Source organism: Anas acuta, chromosome 4, assembly GCF_963932015.1.
Source record: "Anas acuta chromosome 4, bAnaAcu1.1, whole genome shotgun sequence".
In the NCBI taxonomy this organism is placed as follows: domain Eukaryota; kingdom Metazoa; phylum Chordata; class Aves; order Anseriformes; family Anatidae; genus Anas; species Anas acuta.
In genome coordinates, this window is record NC_088982.1 from 56,838,106 (window position 1) to 56,856,748 (window position 18,643).

The 18,643-nt window shown below is 41.2% G+C and overlaps 1 protein-coding gene across 1 annotated transcript; it reads left to right on the plus strand.

Moving 5' to 3' along the window:
- Positions 1 to 2,433: 2,433 nt before the first annotated feature.
- On the plus strand, positions 2,434 to 18,120 carry CYP4V2 (cytochrome P450 family 4 subfamily V member 2). The gene is made up of 11 exons (XM_068681447.1): positions 2,434 to 2,798; positions 4,392 to 4,504; positions 5,726 to 5,811; positions 7,579 to 7,769; positions 8,177 to 8,246; positions 9,110 to 9,236; positions 11,097 to 11,288; positions 12,812 to 12,914; positions 13,266 to 13,400; positions 13,603 to 13,782; positions 15,380 to 18,120. The coding sequence occupies exons 1-11, from the start codon at positions 2,588 to 2,590 to the stop codon at positions 15,553 to 15,555; spliced, it is 1,584 nt and encodes a 527-aa protein (XP_068537548.1). The 5' UTR covers positions 2,434 to 2,587; the 3' UTR covers positions 15,556 to 18,120.
- Positions 18,121 to 18,643: the final 523 nt, after the last annotated feature.

Here is an 18,643-nt window from a genome sequence, read left to right on the forward strand (position 1 = left end):
AGTTTCATTGATTTCCTTATCTGCAAGAGACCAGCAGAAGCCTGTGTGACATTAGTGGCTGCGGATTGCTGCATTTGCTTGACAGGATGCATGCCTTCTGTCAACTCAGGCAAATAGACTTTCACTTAAGTGAGAGGCTGAGTGAAAGCAGATTTGCACTGTTATGTGCGTTTAGGAAAGCAAAAATTCAGGAAGTGGTAGAGTGTCTGCTGAGGCACAACACTGAGCAAATGGTTCTCTGGGTGAAAAAAAGTATAGCTGCACATGTTAACTGTAATCCTGTAGAAAAATCTGTTAAGTGTGTGCCTTTCCTGCAGATCATCCTCCTTTGAAACTTATAGCAAAGGTTCATGATGACTACAAATCTCAGCAACGTGGTCAGGCCTTAGGGATGCCAGATTTCTCATTTCTTCTTTCTGGGTAAATCTTTTACATCTTGTTCCATCTGCTGCCTTTTCTTTGTTGCAGCATCACCACTGCCAGCTGCTGGCAGCTACCTGCAAAGTTTGCTCTGCTGTGTTCCCTACTGCTTCTCCTGTGGCTTTTCACTGTACCTTTGTTATTTCACTGTTTTGTTTGTTTGTTTGTTTTTGTTTTCCTTCACAAGAAATTATCAGCACTCAGAAACACAGATTGTTGACTCAGAAATCATGATTTGCCACTTCATCTTATCAGTTCCATGAGAGTAAACAAAAAATGTAAGGTTTTTGTAAAGAAAAGAATATAATTACCCAGCTGATTGCATAGGCAGAAGGTGATCCACTTAGTCCTGCACACTACCATCCTTCATGAGATGCCATCTGAAGATAAGAGGATACTGTTGGCAGTGTAGCTTGCTTTTAGTGTTTACAAGGTAGACGATTTATCTGCTTTTTTTTTTTTTTTTTTTTTTTTTTTCCATGCAATAGTAGCAAAGTTCATTCCCAGTTGTTTACTGTGAAGAAAAATGCATGTCAGCTTTTATGATAAAGTGCTGGCTGGGAGACAGTAGAAACAAAGTGCTAACACTTACTCAATTCTTCTACCAAAGGTCATCAGCTTCCTTAGCTTCTGATGATTTTTCTTTATTTGTGTTTCTTCTCTGAGTTGCTAATATCTTCCAAAAGTAGGAAATGCAGTAGGGCTTGTCGTTGTAGAGTCACAGAACTATAGCATCATTTGGGTTGGAACGTGCCTTAACAAACGTCTAGATCCAACCCCACCTCCCTTTGGCAGCGACACCTCCCACCAGTCCAAGTTGCCCAAAGCCCCATCCAACCAGACCTTGAGCACCTCCAGGGATGGGGCATCCACAGCTTCTCTGGGCAACCTGTGCCAGTGCCTCACTGCCCTCTGAGTAAAGAATTTCCTCCTTTTATCTAATGTAAATCTCCCCTCTTTCAGGTTAAAGCTATTACCCCTTGTCCTATCACTATGTACCCTAGTAAAGAGTCCCTCCCGATCTTTCTTGTAGGCACTCTTTATGTATTAGAAGGCTGCAATAAGGTCTACCTGGACCCTTCTCTTCTCCAGGCTGAACATCCCTATCTCTCTCAGCCTGTCTCTGTAAGAGATGTGCACCATCCCTCTGACCATTCTCATGGCCCTCCTCTGGACCTGTTCCAGCGGGTCCATGCCCTCTTGGGCTGGGGGCCCTGGAGCTGAATGCAGTGCTCCAGGTGGAGTATCATGAGTGTGGAGTAGAGGGGGAGAATCACCTCCCTTGACCTGCTGGCTCTGCTTTTCATGATGCACCACTCCTACCCAAGCACTGTGCAAGTTGCTTGCTGGCCTAATTCCAGTCCCCCCGCCCCCCCTCCCCCAGGTCCACTTAGACTCTCAGCATGCAGAGAAGAGCCCCTGCTGTTGGGTGCCTGCATTGCCTCCAGGTCAGTGTGCCTGTGACACATGTGCTGGTGCTGCAAGTCGCGTCACTGTCACCCTTCAGCTGGTGGCTGAGCATTCAGTAGAGAGATCAGCAAAAGCCATTTGAGCGGAGAAGCATGTGTGTGTCTTGCAGGGCTCTTCTAGATCGTGGGTCTGTATGGGCTTTGATTTGTCTAAACCCTTTGGGCTGCCTACCCATGGAAGATGCTTCCCCATCTTAAGCACTTCACAGACTTCAGACACTGTGCTGCAGAGCACTGGAGAGGTTCTGCTCAGCAAAACTGTGTTCCCTGAACATCTGAAAACATACGGAGAAAAGCACTATTGAAAACATTTGTCCTCCCCAAATCAGGGCAGAGATTTTTTTCTTGACAGTCATTTGTCCTTTTCCTTCTAAGAAACTGTGTGGGGCCTCTGAAAGCTCCTGTGACTCTTCAGCTGAGGACATGGAAGCGGCGCTGTTCCCTTTGGCTGCTCTGCTGTCGTGAGCTGCTGGCAGGCAGCCTCTCTGTGCGGTTGCTTATCACGTCATCGTTTATTTCCTTCTCTCCGAGCTGTGCCTCTGGGCCCTGTCTATCAGCTCCGCCTCCTGCTCTTAGGGCCTGGATCCAGGCTGTCTGCTCACTGCAAAGCGGCTGCGAGCAGCGCCAGCTGGGCCTGACGCAGGGCCCCGAGCGTGCCAGCGGGGAGCAAAGCTTGGAGCAGGAGCTGCAAGGCAGACATGCAGGTCGTGCTGGGAACCGCGGGGGGCACCCAGCTGCTGCCCTGGGTGGCTGGGGCCATCACCCTGCTCTTGACGGTTGTCATCATGTGCTTCCTGCCCTCCCTTCTGGACTACTGGTGGCGGTGGCGGGTGATGAAGCCCATCCCGGGTATTAGCCCCTGCTATCCCGTGCTGGGAAATGCTCTGCTGTTGGAGCGGAAGGGAGAAGGTAGGGGCAGTTTACCTCCCAGCTGTGGGGTCCTGGTGCTGTGAGGGGTTTTGGTGCAGGAGGTGCTCAGGTGGGTGAGTGGATTGTAGGGTTTGCCATTGCCTATAGGTTGCTCTGGGGCCATGGGCAACCTACAGAGGAGAACTGAGTGAGAAGCCAGCCCTGTGGGAAAGAGGAGAGGAACTGTATAAATGTGGCATTTATTATTAGTTAAAGATTTGTTGGAAGTTCAGATTGATAGTGGTTTCCAACCACTGACGCTGGACTGGGGCCCGTTTCAGGTTATTAGTGACATGGAGGGGGAATGCTGTGGTCTGTATTTCTGCAAGAAGGAGGGGCGCTGGGCTGCCTTCACAAGAAGTACTTGTTTACTAACACTGAGCACTGTGTTGTAACACTGAGCACAGCTATTAGCTGTAATCCAAACAGAGCTTTTAACTTGGGAGGAAAAAGGACTTTAACAATATTCTTCACCCAATGAGTGTGCAAGGGAATTTTAGCATGCTGAGTTGTTAGGTTATTTTCAGACTTAGCTGTGCCTTCAGTCTTTGATAGAACCTTCACTCTTTCTGTGTAGCTAAACTGGCAAGATATGGACTAGATGAGAGCATAAATTAGTGTGTCAAGAACTGGCCGGACTGTCAATCTCACCCCTATGAAGTCCAACTGGTGACTGTGCAATTGTGGTATCTCTCAGATGATTCAGATATAAATGATCCTATGAACTTTGTGCCCTTAGAGATAGGGACATTTGAATTGCTAAATCCATGATGGCCTTTTAAACAATCACTTATCCTTCAGTAAGATTTCTTAAAATGTGAGGGTGGTGTTTAATCCTGCAACAGCTGGCTGTTAAAGGCCTCTGCTAGAATGGCAAACCATCACTGATAATTGGGGCTGAGAGAGAATGAGAAGATTTAAGCACACAGGAATAGAAAAAAATATATATTTTTTAATTTTCATTTTATTTTTTTTCCAGGCAAACAATAAGTGTAAGGGCTCCAGAGATTTTCTTCAGGAGTCCAGCTAACAGAAACTAGACATTTCAAGTGATACTTGTCCCTGCACTGTGCTCTGCCATTACTGTGGTCTATGTTGCTTGTCTGTGCATCACAAGTGTAGTATCTGTGAACCAAGTCTTAGATAGGAAAAGGCTTGATGCTGTACTTACTTAGTAACTAAAGAAATGTCCTGATGTAGTATTTTGGTTAGTGTCAGGTAAACCAAAGTATAAGCATAGTCTTGATAAAGTTTAATTTGGTTCAAGTTATGACAAAGAGCATTGTATTGCAACAGGCCCATGCTGCAGAGCTCTGGGAAAACTTAAATCAAACTGCCTTGTCTACAGTGTGGTGGGGATTCTCTAGAATACAGCACCTTCAAGAGCACAGCCATAAAAAAGTGCTCCTGCAGAACAGCTAATTGACAGGTGCAAAATAAGCTGCTTTGTCATGGTAGCAAGATAAAACTACAGCAAAAATATAATTATAATGCATATTATAAAAAACTCCATTGCAGAAGTCTTGCTTATTCAGAAAATAAATCTTTTAAAATTCTAACCTGCTTTTTTGTTATTATTTTTTATTATTCCAGGCTTTTTTAAACAACTACAAAAGTATGCTGAAGATTTCAGGAAACAGCCGTTGTTTAAAATTTGGTTAGGACCATTGCCTATCACTGTTTTGTATCATCCTGATAGTGTGGAGGTGAGTGTGCTTGTCTCCTTTCCATCTAGACCACTCTCAGGCAGAGCAGTGTCTAACCTATTAGTTTCTATTCTACCAATGTAATTTTTGCAAAAAAGGGCTTGAACTGATTTTACTTGAGGTTATCCTCTGAGCCAATGCTAAAGAGAGGCTGAAAGTGTAAAAATAAAAAAAGCTTAGTCTAGGAAAAAATCAATACTGAAGTTGAGCCAGCAAAATGAAAGCATAGAGTAAGTATGTTTTGTACAATGAAGCATCTCCTTTAGCTTTGTTTTGAATTGTTAAACCTTCTGTTCCAAACCAGAACTAAAAAGGCAATAGAAGGGTATCTGGACCATTGGAATAGAGGTAAAACATTACAAAATGCTTTTTGCAGTGCTTGTGCCTGTTTGACTTTTGCATGAGAACTTGATGGGTCTATCTTGATGCCATGAAATGATGTTTAGCTCTGAACAGTGATTGTTCATAAACTGTGAAGATAGAGCTGTTTCCTTGTTATGGTATACAGTGAGTATTGAACACTGGGTGGTGATACAACATTGAAATCAATGGGCAGAAGTGTAGGGCAAGGTGGAGAACAAAGATTTGGTGTGCAAAAGATGACTCGGAGGAAAAGATACAGGATGTACCACTTGTACCAGTTTGTGCTGAAAAGCTACTTATTTTATGAGGGAGTAAGTGCAGAGTTCACCCTGTTGCCTGCTGACATTGTGTATTGATGTTTTGTTTATGTGAGAAAATAAAGCAAGGTGTATGCCTGTTTAGGGGCTGCAGGTTGTTGAGCTGGTTGTTCCAGGCCTTCAGTGTGGTGTTATCAGGGAAGATGAGCTTGAATTTTCTTCTTATTAAGAGAGGCCCTTGCAGACAGCCAATTTTTCTGCAAATGCTGATGAAAGAGATGGTACTGTGAATTTGGTTATGGCTGAAAACCACTGAGTTTTCTCTGAGCTCTGCTGGTAATTTTGTAATGCAGATTTTTCTTTTAAGAAAGATAAGGGGATTTCTAGTTGTAGTCTCTGACTATTTCCCTGTTTTTCAGGACTGGGATAGTTACAGAAAGACTTGAGGGTGTAGACTGTATATTTCCACTTTGTACCAGCATTTTATGAGGCTCAGGATATTTTCTTGGAGAAGTTGAAGTTTTGTGAAATTATGTCAGCTGAAGATATCTCTCTCCATCTAACAAGCAACGTTCTTCCCCCTCTTTTTGTTTTCTGACAGGTTATTCTGAGTAGTTCAAAACATATTGAAAAATCATTCCTGTACAAATTTCTGCATCCGTGGTTGGGGACTGGACTTCTGACAAGGTATAGTAAAATGCAGGTGTACTGCTGTCTTAAAATTTGCAGAGCATATGATAGAAAGAGTTCTTGGTGGCAAGAATGTTGTGTGTATCTCTGGGCAAAGATGTGGATGATAGCTCTAGAAATCTTATTCCTTGTGATAGTCTTTGTTATTCTTTAGTAGCTAGTGCCCAGTACAAATATAATTGTATTATCTATTTTTTGTAAAAATTTACCATTGATACATTTTTGCCCAGAGATTTGGGAAGAATCTGAGTTTTTGAAAAGTTGTATCCTGTGGCTAGTGGTGTCTTCTAGTCTGCGATGCTACCTGCTGGATGTTTTGACTGTTGTGTGGAGTAATGTTACTGTGGCAGAACTGTGACTGTGTTGCTTATTTCAGCTGGTAAAGCTGCAAACCTTCATGATGGACCTGAGGTTGGCGATGCTTTGGGGTAAGATGGGAGAGTATCTGTACCCTGTCCTTTGTTTCCCTCATGAAGTGGAGGCTCATAAGTGAGGCTGGATGAGTGCAAAAAAGGAATGGAGAGAGGGAAAATAAAGTCTTTGGTGTTCTTCAGTCTTTGGTAGGGTTGAGGAAAGTTTTTGGTCTGGGTGATGTAGATATTCAAGAGTTGGAACAACACAAGTATGGAGTGGCTCTGGTAACTTTGTGTCTTTCTGTGTATCAAGGTTCCCCTGTTAGTGGAGCTTTGTTGCCTGTTTGGAGCTCTCACAAGTGCCATTCTGGTGCTTCTTGATGAGACTGTGCTGGTGGAAAAGCCAGCTGCAATCATGGTGTGGAAAGTGCAAGTATATGTGGGAGGATAAGGAATGCCTTTTTACCTGTGTTTTGTTTGTGCCCCTCAAGCAAGGGGGACAGTAATCAGTAGCAAAGTGCAGAGCTGAGGTCCCTGGGTGTCAGGTGTGGTGTATGGTGAATGTATGTATTCCTGCTAGTGTTCCTTCCTTACTATTTTTTTTTTTTCCAGGTAGACTTTTAGAGATGTTTTGACTTCCTTGTGCTTGCAAAAACATAATGAGAGGATAATGTTCCTGTCTTTACTGATTAAGGCCAGTAGTAGAAGACAACTGATAAGCTAGTCCAATGCCAGAGAAGTGATGCGAGGATTTGCTCTGTAAGCAGAGAAGCCAGCTGTGTGCTTATGGGGCACCTGGTTCAGGAAAACAAACAAGAACCCCTGAAAGCCAGTAGCATCAGCTGTGGCTCCATGCTCATTCGCTGACATGTGGGAGGTTGTTGCCTGCCTCTGAGGAATCACTCCAAGCAGTCATTGGCATAGCATTCCTGTGCCCTAGTTCTCCTTGGTCCTCATTTCCTAGATTAGATTTCCTATTTTTCTAATTTCCTAGATTAGATTTCCTATTCAATGGATAGGCAAGCACCGGCTGTGATTCACAGAGATGTTGTGGTGAGTCGAGACCTTGATGGTGAAGAGCTGGTTTGTCCTACAGATTACTTCTGTTCTCTCCCTCAGCCTGTGCACTGAGTGACCATGGAGTGTACTGTTTGAAGACCTGTTGGCAACTTCATTTGTTGACAGCAGATATAGAAATGTTGGCTTGTGCTTCAGAGAGAGATGGAATAAGAAATATTTCCAATTTGCTCCTTCTGAGGAGTGCTGTGCAGATATTGAAAAGTCAGCCACAGCATGCCCATTTGTGAAGGTGCTCCAGGTGGCAGCTCTTACTGTGTGCTTTCTGTGATGGGGAGGGTTTTATCTTTGAGTTGGAGTTTTAACCTGTCCCTCTCCGCTGTCAATTTTGCAGCACTGGAGACAAGTGGCGGTCACGGAGGAAGATGATAACTCCCACATTCCACTTCTCAATTTTAAATGACTTTCTCGAGGTTATGAATGAGCAAGGGGGTATTTTGTTGGAGAAACTTGAGAAGCATGTTGACAAGGAACCATTTGATATCTTTCTGGATGTCACTCTGTGTGCCCTTGATATCATCTGTGGTAAGTCCTCCTTAGTTATTGTGGTGGTGCTGTGAGTGGTGCAGAGGCTTGTGAGTACAGCTGTGTCATGTGTGGGAATATCTCTGCTTACTGTGTGAATGCATTGCCATCCTCCCAAGGCTATCCTTTCTCTTAGGGTCTCATATGCCTCTGATCAGGTGAGTGGTGAGCTTAGTTTGTGGCATGAGCAGGACAGAGATAGGAGTCTGAAGGGAGGTTTTCTTAAGGAGCATGGCTGCTGTGCATGGAAAGGAAAAGCAAAATTCTCATCTAGAAAGGGCTGTGCATATTTATGCATCAAACTGGCAGTGTGGTGACAAAGTCTGGAAGCAATATTATCTTACTGTATACGGAGACTCTGCATTTCATTTTGCACTTGTGAAATGTTGATGATTTCCTTCTCCTAGAAACAGCGATGGGAAGGAATGTGGGTGCTCAGGAGAATAAGGATTCTGAGTATGTTCGTGCTATCTACAGGTAAATGGAGGTTTTTCCTTGGCTACGTTGTAGTTGGGTTGGAGTTGTTGCTGCCAGTGTCAGTTCATCTGCTCTGTGAGCTGGGGTGGAGGTGGGGGTGACACAGGTAGATATAGAAAGCCAAGAAGGTAAGGAAAATTCTTGAAGTTTTTAAAGACATCTTCTGTTGTGAGTGTATGCAATGGGAGGTTAAGGCTGTGAAAAGGTGTCAGCTGCTATTCAGTTAATCCATTGGTATTGGAGGTAATAATTCCCCTGAGTCTCTTTCTGCTGCCAAATGCGTGTAAAAGAGGTGAACAGCCATGACAGTCAGCCCTTTCACGTATACTCCAGTTGTTTGAGTGTCCTTGAATCTGTATATTGTGACTGATTCTTTATTTCCAGTACTTTTCATGTGATGTCTGGCATATATAGCATCTGGACAGTCAAGTAGAAATGTAATGTTTTCAGATGGCTGTTTGAGGTCACAAGACAGATATTTGGAGACCTAGCACAAGTTGTATGTCTTTTCAGGATATGTGGTCAATGCTTTACTGATGTGGGGTGGGAACGGACTGGGTGACTGAATATACCTGCTTCAAGAGGACCGCCACTAAAAGGACGTATGCTCTCCTTCTCAAAGATCAGTGCTTAAAGATAGATGTCATAGTGATGCTGAATGCTGGGGTGGATGACAGATTCTGAGATCAGAAAGCAAAGAATAGCAGTTTTACCTTCAGATGAATGTGTTTAAACCCATACAACATGTTTATCTCTGTTTCATAGAGAGAGGTAGAGGGAGGCATGACTTCTTTTTTGAAATTGTGCTGTGAATTTACTTTTTGTCAAGAAATGTTATGTGATGTAATTTTTTGTGCCCCTAGGATGAGTGATCTAATCCAACAGCGACAGAAGAGCCCTTGGCTTTGGCATGATCTTGTATATATTCTGTTTAAGGAAGGAAGAGAGCATGAGAGGAATCTTAAGATCCTTCACAATTTTACAGATACAGTATGGCCTTTTATTATTATTTATTTATTTATTTATTTATTTTATTTATGCCACGTTATAGTCGATGGAAAGTTTTGCACTTAGTAGCTAGCTTCCAAATTGCAGATGAGAATCAGCACTCTTACTGTGCACCTATTAAAAGAACTATCCTTTGGGATGCTGAGGAATCCCCTAAAATGAAGCCAATACATATCTTTTCTGTAAGGCAGTCTCGTTTTTAAGCAGGGGAGTATTACTCCAAGGGAATAACAGGACTCATTGGTCCTGGACAACTGAAATAAACCATGGGTGTTCACCAAATTCTTGTTCTGTCCATCTTAATTGCCTATAACAGTTCTCTGCCAAGTTTGTATCAGTAAAACAAATATACTGGTAATGAGACTTGGTCCAGTCCTCAGATATGGAAGCCCGCATTTGTTTTCCTTCATTTGGAGAAGAATTGCTAAGGTGACTGAACGTTCATGGGTCCTCACATGAAAAGTAGAAGACTTTGGTATGGAAACCATAAAACATACATCACTGACTTTGCATAAAATGCAGTCTTCTCTTACTATTTTAGACTGTGAAAGGAACACCTTTTTTTCTCAGTAAGTAGCCTCTGTGCTGTTCTTGCCAATGGCTGCCCTCCCAAGCTTGCTGTTAAGATGTTACCAGGAGGCTGTTTTCCTGGAAGTGTTTATGTACCCCACAGTGCCATTGCCCACAGCAAAAGAAATAGTCCCTGAAATTTCAGTACATATAATGAGTCATAGTGACCATGCACTCCTGCAGTGTATAGAGAAATGGGCATCTCTATCATGCTGTGTTCTGTCAGAGTAAAATTCTCATTAGAGTTGTTTTTAAGTAGCTTAGGTTATATTTTGCTTCCTCTTATTGGAAATTGCAGCAGTGAAGCAAGAGAAAGAGCCTTAAGGTAATACTGCTGCTGTCCTTCCATGCTGGGCTGATGCACTGGATATAAGACACCAAATCTCAGAAGAGGAACACTAAAGGAACACTAAATAATAATATCACCTAGCATAGGTGCTGACAGAAAGAAGAGATGAGGTGGTTTTGCATGTGTTATTATAAGTGTATATTTGAAACGACGTGTGTGCATAATTATAGTTCCCCCATTAAGTGCTTCTTCTGAACTGAATCAAGTATTACACAACCTTTAAAAAAAAAGTTGAGAGTGATACTGGCCAGTTTACTGAAGACCTTCATTGTGCTGTTACAGCAATGATGGTGATGGCAGGAACTTCCCATCTGTCATTGGGGCTGTGCTTTGACCTAAAAAGAGGAAGGTCAACCACTGCTCTGATACCAAAGAAAAACTGTGAGGCTTCAGTGTAGTGGTTCCAGCCATGCTATGTGTAGTCCTGATGTAGGCTTTTGGGGTGCCCTGGTGTCTTTCTCTTCATTTCCCCGAGTTCCCCAGAGGTTGGAAACATGTTTCTTTCCTTATTTGTTGGGTTGGGTAGATTTCTTCTTGGTGATTGCTCTGCTCAAATTGTGGTGATGTTTTCTGACTTGCTGTTGCCATTGCTGGCATTAACAATAAGCTTGTTCCAGATATTCTTGATGAGTTCACACTTTTTGGTGGTCAACACATTGAACAGTTTGACTGTTTTCTTGAATAGACAAAATCTTTTCAAGGTTAATTCTATTGTTTGGGACAAGATGTTGGTCATATTTCATCTACTAAAATAAAAAGTTGATTAAGATCACAAGCCAATGGTAACAGCTATGCTAACTAGGCCTACCTCATGTAGACTGCTACAGATGGATATTTTTGTTTTAACAAGTTAGGATGAACCTGTGTGATTTATGCAGCACATACACCGCATGCCACATCTAATATTCTGGTTTTAATCTCAGGTCATTGCAGAAAAAGCTGCAGAACTTGAAAACACCAAACAAATGAAACGTGATACTGATGTGAACAGTGAAGAAAGAGGTTCCAAAAAGAGAGAAGCTTTCCTGGACATGCTGCTGAATGCAACAGATGATGAAGGGAACAAATTGAGCTACAAGGACATTCGTGAAGAAGTGGATACTTTCATGTTTGAGGTACCAAAGGGAGCCAATGGTTTGGGTTTTTTTGTTTGTATTTATTTGTGCTTGCCTTTTTTTTTTCTTTTTTTTCTCCCAGAACTTAAGATTCACCATTTACAGGCAGTGACACTCTTTTTTTCTTAGTTTAGGAAGCAACTTCTATTATAAAGTTATTTTATCCCTGGAAGTCTAAGAGGAAACTGCCCTGACAAAATATTGGGCAATACATGTGGCAGGTCCTGCCTATGTCAGCAGGTTTTACTCATACAAGCAGATGTACAATACCAGTTTGATGGTTGATATGGCATCTCAGCCTCTGCTACAAACCTCATTCATGCCATTGAGAACTCTAAATGAATTCAATGTTTTGCCTTGCATTTTGTCAGTTCTCAGATTTTAAGCCTTGTCATGTTGGCTGTAACCTCGTGGTTCTGTCATGATTGTGCATTGGTAGTGTCTTCTTGGTACCATCTCCTCATGTGTGGTTCCCTCTCCAGTGAAGGATCTGAATAAGACTGTTTTCCACACAATTCCATTAGATGGACCTGAAATCTGTCACAGAAGAACTTAGTTCAGAGATGTATTAATGTTGCTCTAATCTAGAGAAACTCTTTTGCTATTTTACCATTCCTAAGCGACTCCATAGCATTTTGAACTTCATAATAAGTGGCCATTTTAAGTATCAAAATAATTCGACGGCCAGTTTTTCCCTTTTATTTCTCCTCTGTTTTTTATTTTATTTTATTTTTTTTTTTTGGCTGGGGGGGGGGGTATTCCCTTTTTCTTTTCCTTTCCTTGCTCTTAAACGGTTCTGAGAACAGTGATACCTGATTCCCTACTTATAGGAAGCCAGGTAGTATTCCCCCCTGTGGCTACTCTACTGTGTCATTAGACCCTTTTTGTGGTAGTCATTGGCACCAGTCATTGGCACCCAAGTTCTTTTGTTACTGACTGGACAGTAAACAAAAAGATGACTATACATCCATTTCATTGTGTAGACATACTGGGATACTGCTCTGATACACCTCTCTGAACGGATTATCTGACACTTTGGAAGGGGAAAAACAGTGAGAGCTGCTAACCTATGTATAGCTATAGTAGTCAGTCACTGAATTCCTGAAAAGGAGAGAAGAGCAAGCAGCAAGTGTCACTATCTGAGACAAAATACAAGGAAAACAAAAACAAAAACAAAAGGTAGTTCATGCAGTTTTCTGGAGGTGGAGTAGTAAAAAAAAAAAAAAGATCTTTGGGTTATTTCAATGCTTTTTCCCTTTTGGTCAGTTTTCATGCACCTTACAGAATCATGGATCATCTTAAATCCTGCTAATCAGTGTTGGATAGAGTTCAACACTTTTTTTTTATTTTCTTATTATTTATTTATTTTATTTATTTATTTCTTCTCCTTGTGGTTCTTGAAGTAGTGAGTTTATCTCACTTTCCCTACTAGCTGTATACCTAAGTATTTATATAGCATACCTAAACATACCACATTCATGTATAGTGTTGAAGTGAATGTCTCTGTAAATCTGGACCTCTAGGGCCATGATACAACAGCAGCTTCTATGAACTGGGTCCTGTACTTGCTCGGATGTAATCCTGAAGTCCAGAAGAAAGTTCACAGAGAACTGGATGAGGTGTTTGGTACGTTTCTATTACTCCTTCATTGGGGTTGTGGTGGTGTTTGTATTTGTGGGTGGTACTGTTATAGATACATTATGAGCCTACAGGTAGAAGGGGATGTAGGAACAGACCTTGTGGACATGCTGAAGCTTTCAGTTGTTAGGGGTGATGGGGAGAGGTACTGGAAGGGTGTGTAGGAGACTACAGCCAACCTTACATCCTTGTGACAAGGCATGTATTCAATATCTGTGTAATACAATGCGTGGTCTTGGTGCATGATGGTCCCAGCTCCTGGAGGAAGTCAAGATGTGTTTGTTTAAACAAAAATGAGGTGTGTCCATCATGTTCACCCCCCTATCTGTGTTTGGCCAGGCAACACAGAACGTCCTGTTACAGTGGATGATTTGAAGAAGCTTCGATACCTTGAGTGTGTTGTGAAAGAAGCCCTGCGACTCTTCCCTTCAGTTCCCATGTTTGCCCGTTCCGTGGCAGAGGATTGCTGTATTAGTAAGTGGGATCCTGTTCTGCTTGTGCTTGCCACTTCCATTCCTGCCAGCATCTCAGTGGAGGTGTTTCCCAAGTAAAGAGCAGGGCTTTCTTTTTTGTATATTTTACTGTGAGTCTGTCTATAGGAAGTCATTTTTCTTGCTGTTAAGTTGCCCAGCTGTGTTTTTGTTATTTTTTTCCTCCTCTCCCTGTTTTCTTTCAGGAGGATATAAGATACCAAAAGGCACAAATGTCCTTATCATAACTTATGTGCTGCACAGAGATCCCGATATCTTCCCTGAGCCAGAGGAATTCAGGCCTGAGCGCTTTTTCCCTGAAAATAGTAAGGGAAGACACCCATATGCTTATGTGCCCTTCTCAGCTGGTCCCAGGAACTGTATTGGTATGTACCTGAAGATAAAGATTTCATGATGTACCAGTGCTGCTTTTGGCGTGGTGACCGTAGCAGCAATGAGAGTACCAAAAAATGGAGTCCTGATGCACCTTTTGGTGACATCCCAGACTTCTGAGTGCTGTCTCTCCTGTCAGGCTCGAGCTGCAACATTTTGTTTCTTCCCAAGGGTTTCCTTTCTTCCCAAGGCCCAGTGCACAGTCTGGTGTTTCCTTCTTGCTGCCTGTGCTGCATGGCAGCATGTGAATGGGCTCCTGTATCAGGGCAGGATTGCTTACAGTCCTCTGATCTGTGTTCTGTGGGACACTGTGGAGTGAGAGAAGGCAAATGTTCTGCAGTTACTTTGCTCTGGAAATGTGTCATCTGTCTATCTGATCATCTCAGCTGGGTGTCCCAAACATGCAGTCTGCAAAGGATGTATTCTTTCTCTTTTTCTGACACTGTTGTTGCTTTGGTGTTTTTGCTGTCTTCCCAGAACTTCTTAGTTCTTCAGGTACCACTGAGACACTTAGTATTTGTCAATGCACAGAACAGAGGCATCATTATTTATATTACTGAACATGTGGAAAGGCTGTTCTCTGCACTGATTGTAAGTGCAAAAGGTGAACATTCAACAGTTGTCATGCCATTTGCAAGAATGGGAAACACATGTTCTGTTCTCATTTTATTTTTTGGAGTTTGTCTCAATGGGAATAGATGATCTTCCCAGAAGAACAGCAGACCAGGTCTTCACATGCTCCAAAAAAGAAATCTAATCTAGTATTATGTGACTAGCTAGTTCCTAGATATACAGGAGTGTGTACAGCCAGAGAGTGCGTGGTAGGTGGTTTATTAATATCATTGCAGAAGTCCAGCACAGAGTACATGTGTACAGACATCCATCTGTACAGATTGTACAAAGAAGAGCACAGAAAATATTTAGAACACCAGGGTTTTGTGTTCTGTTGCTATCTTCAATGTAGTTTGAGTGAACTACTTGGACTGTGATGCTTAGTTGGGTTTCCCTCTTATTTCTCTGTTCTCCCCTTTCCTTCTCCACCTTTCTATAAAATCTAAATTAAACTTTGGCTTCTGTGCTAGCAAATCATCAATGTGCACAGTGTTTGAAGGATGGTCTGCTTCTGGTTCTGTTGCACTTGTATCTCCTTTTCTCCTCCTTGCATATGTGGAACAGTGGGGTTTATCTCTTCCTGCTGTCTGTGTGTTGCATCTTCTGCTGCCCTCATCTGTCATCCATTCTTTCCTGCTTAGTCCACCCAAGAGACATGACAAGGCTGTGTTTTGTATTAAGACCATGTAAACTGTTGAATATCTCCCCTTTGATGTTTGAGTATTGTGTACTATGGGAAGAAAAATGTGCTATAGGTTGGCCCAGGAAAGTCAGATGCCTCATGCGGAGAGAAGCACTAGTTTCAGTAGTATCCATTTTTGTAGTATTGATTTTTGGCCCACTTAATTCTGTTCCCAAGGCAGGCGCATGGTCCTTGCTGCCCTGTGTTCCTGGGGGGTATCACCAAGAATGCACAAATGCAACAGTGGTTGCTGCAACCTGACAATAACACCTTTTTTGCTGCACTGTAATCCATAGGTCAGCGCTTTGCACAAATGGAAGAGAAAACTCTTCTAGCCCTCATCCTGCGGCGCTTTTGGGTGGAATCCTGTCAAAAGCAAGACGAGCTTGGTTTGGCAGGAGACCTAATTCTTCGTCCAAATAATGGCATCTGGGTTAAGCTGAAGAGGAGGCCAAATACCATACCAGAATGAAAGGAAATTCAACATTTATTTTTTCCCAAAGCTTTAAAGCTAATTTGGCTGAGATATGTTTTAAAATCGGATGATCTGATAGCAGTCCAGCAATTGTTGGAGTTGAAGCTTTTACTGGTTGTTTAATCAAAGAAGATGTTGTAACATCCATAAATTGTTCTACTTTTCTAGTACATGAGAGCTTCTTGTTCATCTTTGAAGTGCAAGTCCTTCGACATCAAATCTTAGTGCCTTATCTACTCACATGAAGCTGTTTTATTGCAACAGTGTTAAAACTCTGAAATGATGGTACTAACAACAGTATTGTTTCTGATGGAGATAGGTGATTTTATTTCATAGCATCCATGAAATAACCAATGGTCTCAAAGCTTTGTATATTTTTAAGGTTTATTTGTCTTCAGAAGGTGCAAGTGAACGTGTCTTCCATTGGCACAGCTTTTTTTTTCCGTTTTGGTGATGACTGCATCTATGAAGACAAAGCAAAAATCTCTCATAATTTTTACTCCTCCTTTGTAAGCATTTACATTAGTTCTTAAGCGGCAAGTACTCTGAAATATTTTTTAGGAAATTATACAGTATGTATCAACCTGTATAAATCGCACCATGAATGAGATAGTGTGCAATTTGCACACAGGATTTCATAATGACAGAAACAATGTATTACAAGTTTGGAGAATAAATTTCTATTGTGCCTCAGAATTAAATGAAATTGTATCTGTAAAAATTAAATGTCTGGTAAGTTACTGGTGGATAATTATATAATGATTTCTTATTATCAGTCCCCTGTGGGGTGATGCATCACTGAGATTTTACCATGTTAGTCAAAGCTCAAAGAAAGAGCCAGTCTGTTCATGCCTTCTGGGGTCATAAAATCAACATGGAGAATTTCTTGCTAACTGTTTCTTGTTAAAGAGGAATTACAGTAATGGAATGAAGTGCCTGTGGAAATTTCTGACTGTTCTTTAAAGACTCTCAAACAGAAACAAAAAGCAGTCAAGCTGCTCTCAGAGGTCTTAATGATGACAGATATACCTAGAACCTCTACAGAGAGCAGAGCAGCAAGTATATTCAGTTATGTAGCTGGAAAATTTCTCAAGCATTTTTGTTAACAACTGCTACAGCAAGTAAGATTCTTATAGAAATTCTATTTTTTTTTTTCCTATTTTATCTACCTGAATACATTTGAGGAACTCAGAGAGAATTGCAAGCCTGCAGGAATCCATTTGATCCTTCTTTCCTTTGAGATCAAGGGAAATGTATGATTTGTTGACTCATTCAATGGTGTTACAGTTTCATAACCATCCTCAACTTGGAATTTACAGTTATATCCAGAGGTGTCCCTCAGAGATTCAAGAAACTTAAATTTCTTCCTTTCCTTCTTCCACAAGACATTATTGACAAATAATTTATTTTAATTGCAACCTTTCTTTTGCCATAAAGAAAACATAACTCATGTAAGAATAACATGGTTACATTTTCAGCCTTCATTTTCAAAGACAGGTTTCACTGCTAGACAATAAGAATTTAAATTTACCAGGCTGAGTATAAGAACTGTTTTCTTTATAATGAGATAAATTTCAGAGACTACTTTCTTACACATACACATACACATAAAAAAAATGAGACCTCATGTTTTCTAATGAGACACTAAGTTAAGGAATTATGTAACACTTTTGGATACTTGGCAACATGAGCTTTGCAGGTATACAAGATTTACATAATTTGCTCAGGACATTCAATATATAGCTGAAAACTAGAGAGGTACTTCATGTTTTGTCAAACCATTTCCTTAACTGAGGACTTTCAAGAAAAACAGAAATAATATTAATTCCTTTCCTTCTGTGAGATCTATTTTGTAGATGCAGTCTTTAAAAATTATCAAACTGTAACAATTGTCTCAATAAGGAAATAATTGTTGTGACATCTATCTACAACAAACATTATTTTTGCTTGTACTTTATTTTTGTTTCATACTTTTCTGATATAATGGGATCTCAGGTAAACTGTAATTTCTCTATAGCCTATGATGGGAACAAGAAAAATAATTGAGATAAAAAATGAATAAAACTGTAATGAAGAACTCTTTATCTGAAGTGCACAAGTTCAAATTCTGGTGCAAAGTTACCACAGAGGAAAATCCGTACTTAACAATGCACACACATTCTTTGCCAAGATGAGCACTAATGTAATTCTGTATTCTTCGTATTCAGAGCTGCTCTGAAAAGGCAGTGACCTCTCATCTTTTGTTGTGGAAACTGATTCTGAAGCAAGCCGAGGCTGTTAAGGAAATAAACATTGACAAAATCAATGCTGAAAGGACAGGAACTTTCTACTGGCAGGGTAGATGTTGCACTCTGTGTTATGTAGAGTGTGTGCTCTTATTAACCTGAGTCATGTGGCATGTAGTTGTTGGTTATGACTATTCTTTAAGACAAACAAACAAATAAACAAACCGAAACCAAACAACAATAACAAAAACCTTTAAGACTTAGGAACGCAATGCAGCTATGCCAGATTTCCCGATAAAGTAAATGAACAATAAGATAATATGTACTAAAAATGACATGTTTGTGATTTTTTTTCTGATGGCTAGGTATCTGCTGATGCTTAGATCTGAAGGTAGTGGCTGAATTCCAAACCCCAATATTACTCCTGAGTAATGGTTCATGAAGTTTAGCATCACTGAGGTTAATGATGGGATGGTGCTTTCTGAAGTATATGCCTTGCTGTAAGAAGCCTTGACTCATACAAAAAACTCTTCCATCTGGTGACAGAGAGGGCCTAACTTTTTACTGGGATGACTGAAAAAGAATTTGTGTGTATGCTCCTGGATCATATTTTGTATCTGTTATGAAGAAAACTGACAACAAACCCTCTGCGTGACTTAGGTAGTGCTGCTTCTAAGTTCCTCCAGGGCTGTCTCAGAGGCACTGGGGGTTTCTAACCTTGACACAAACTGCTTTATGGGCTCCTGACAATTAGATGTTTTGTACTGGTGGTGGCTATATAGACACCCTCCTGAATTTAATTCTCAGGACATTCAATATATAATTTATATGCATATATTTTATAATACATATATTATATA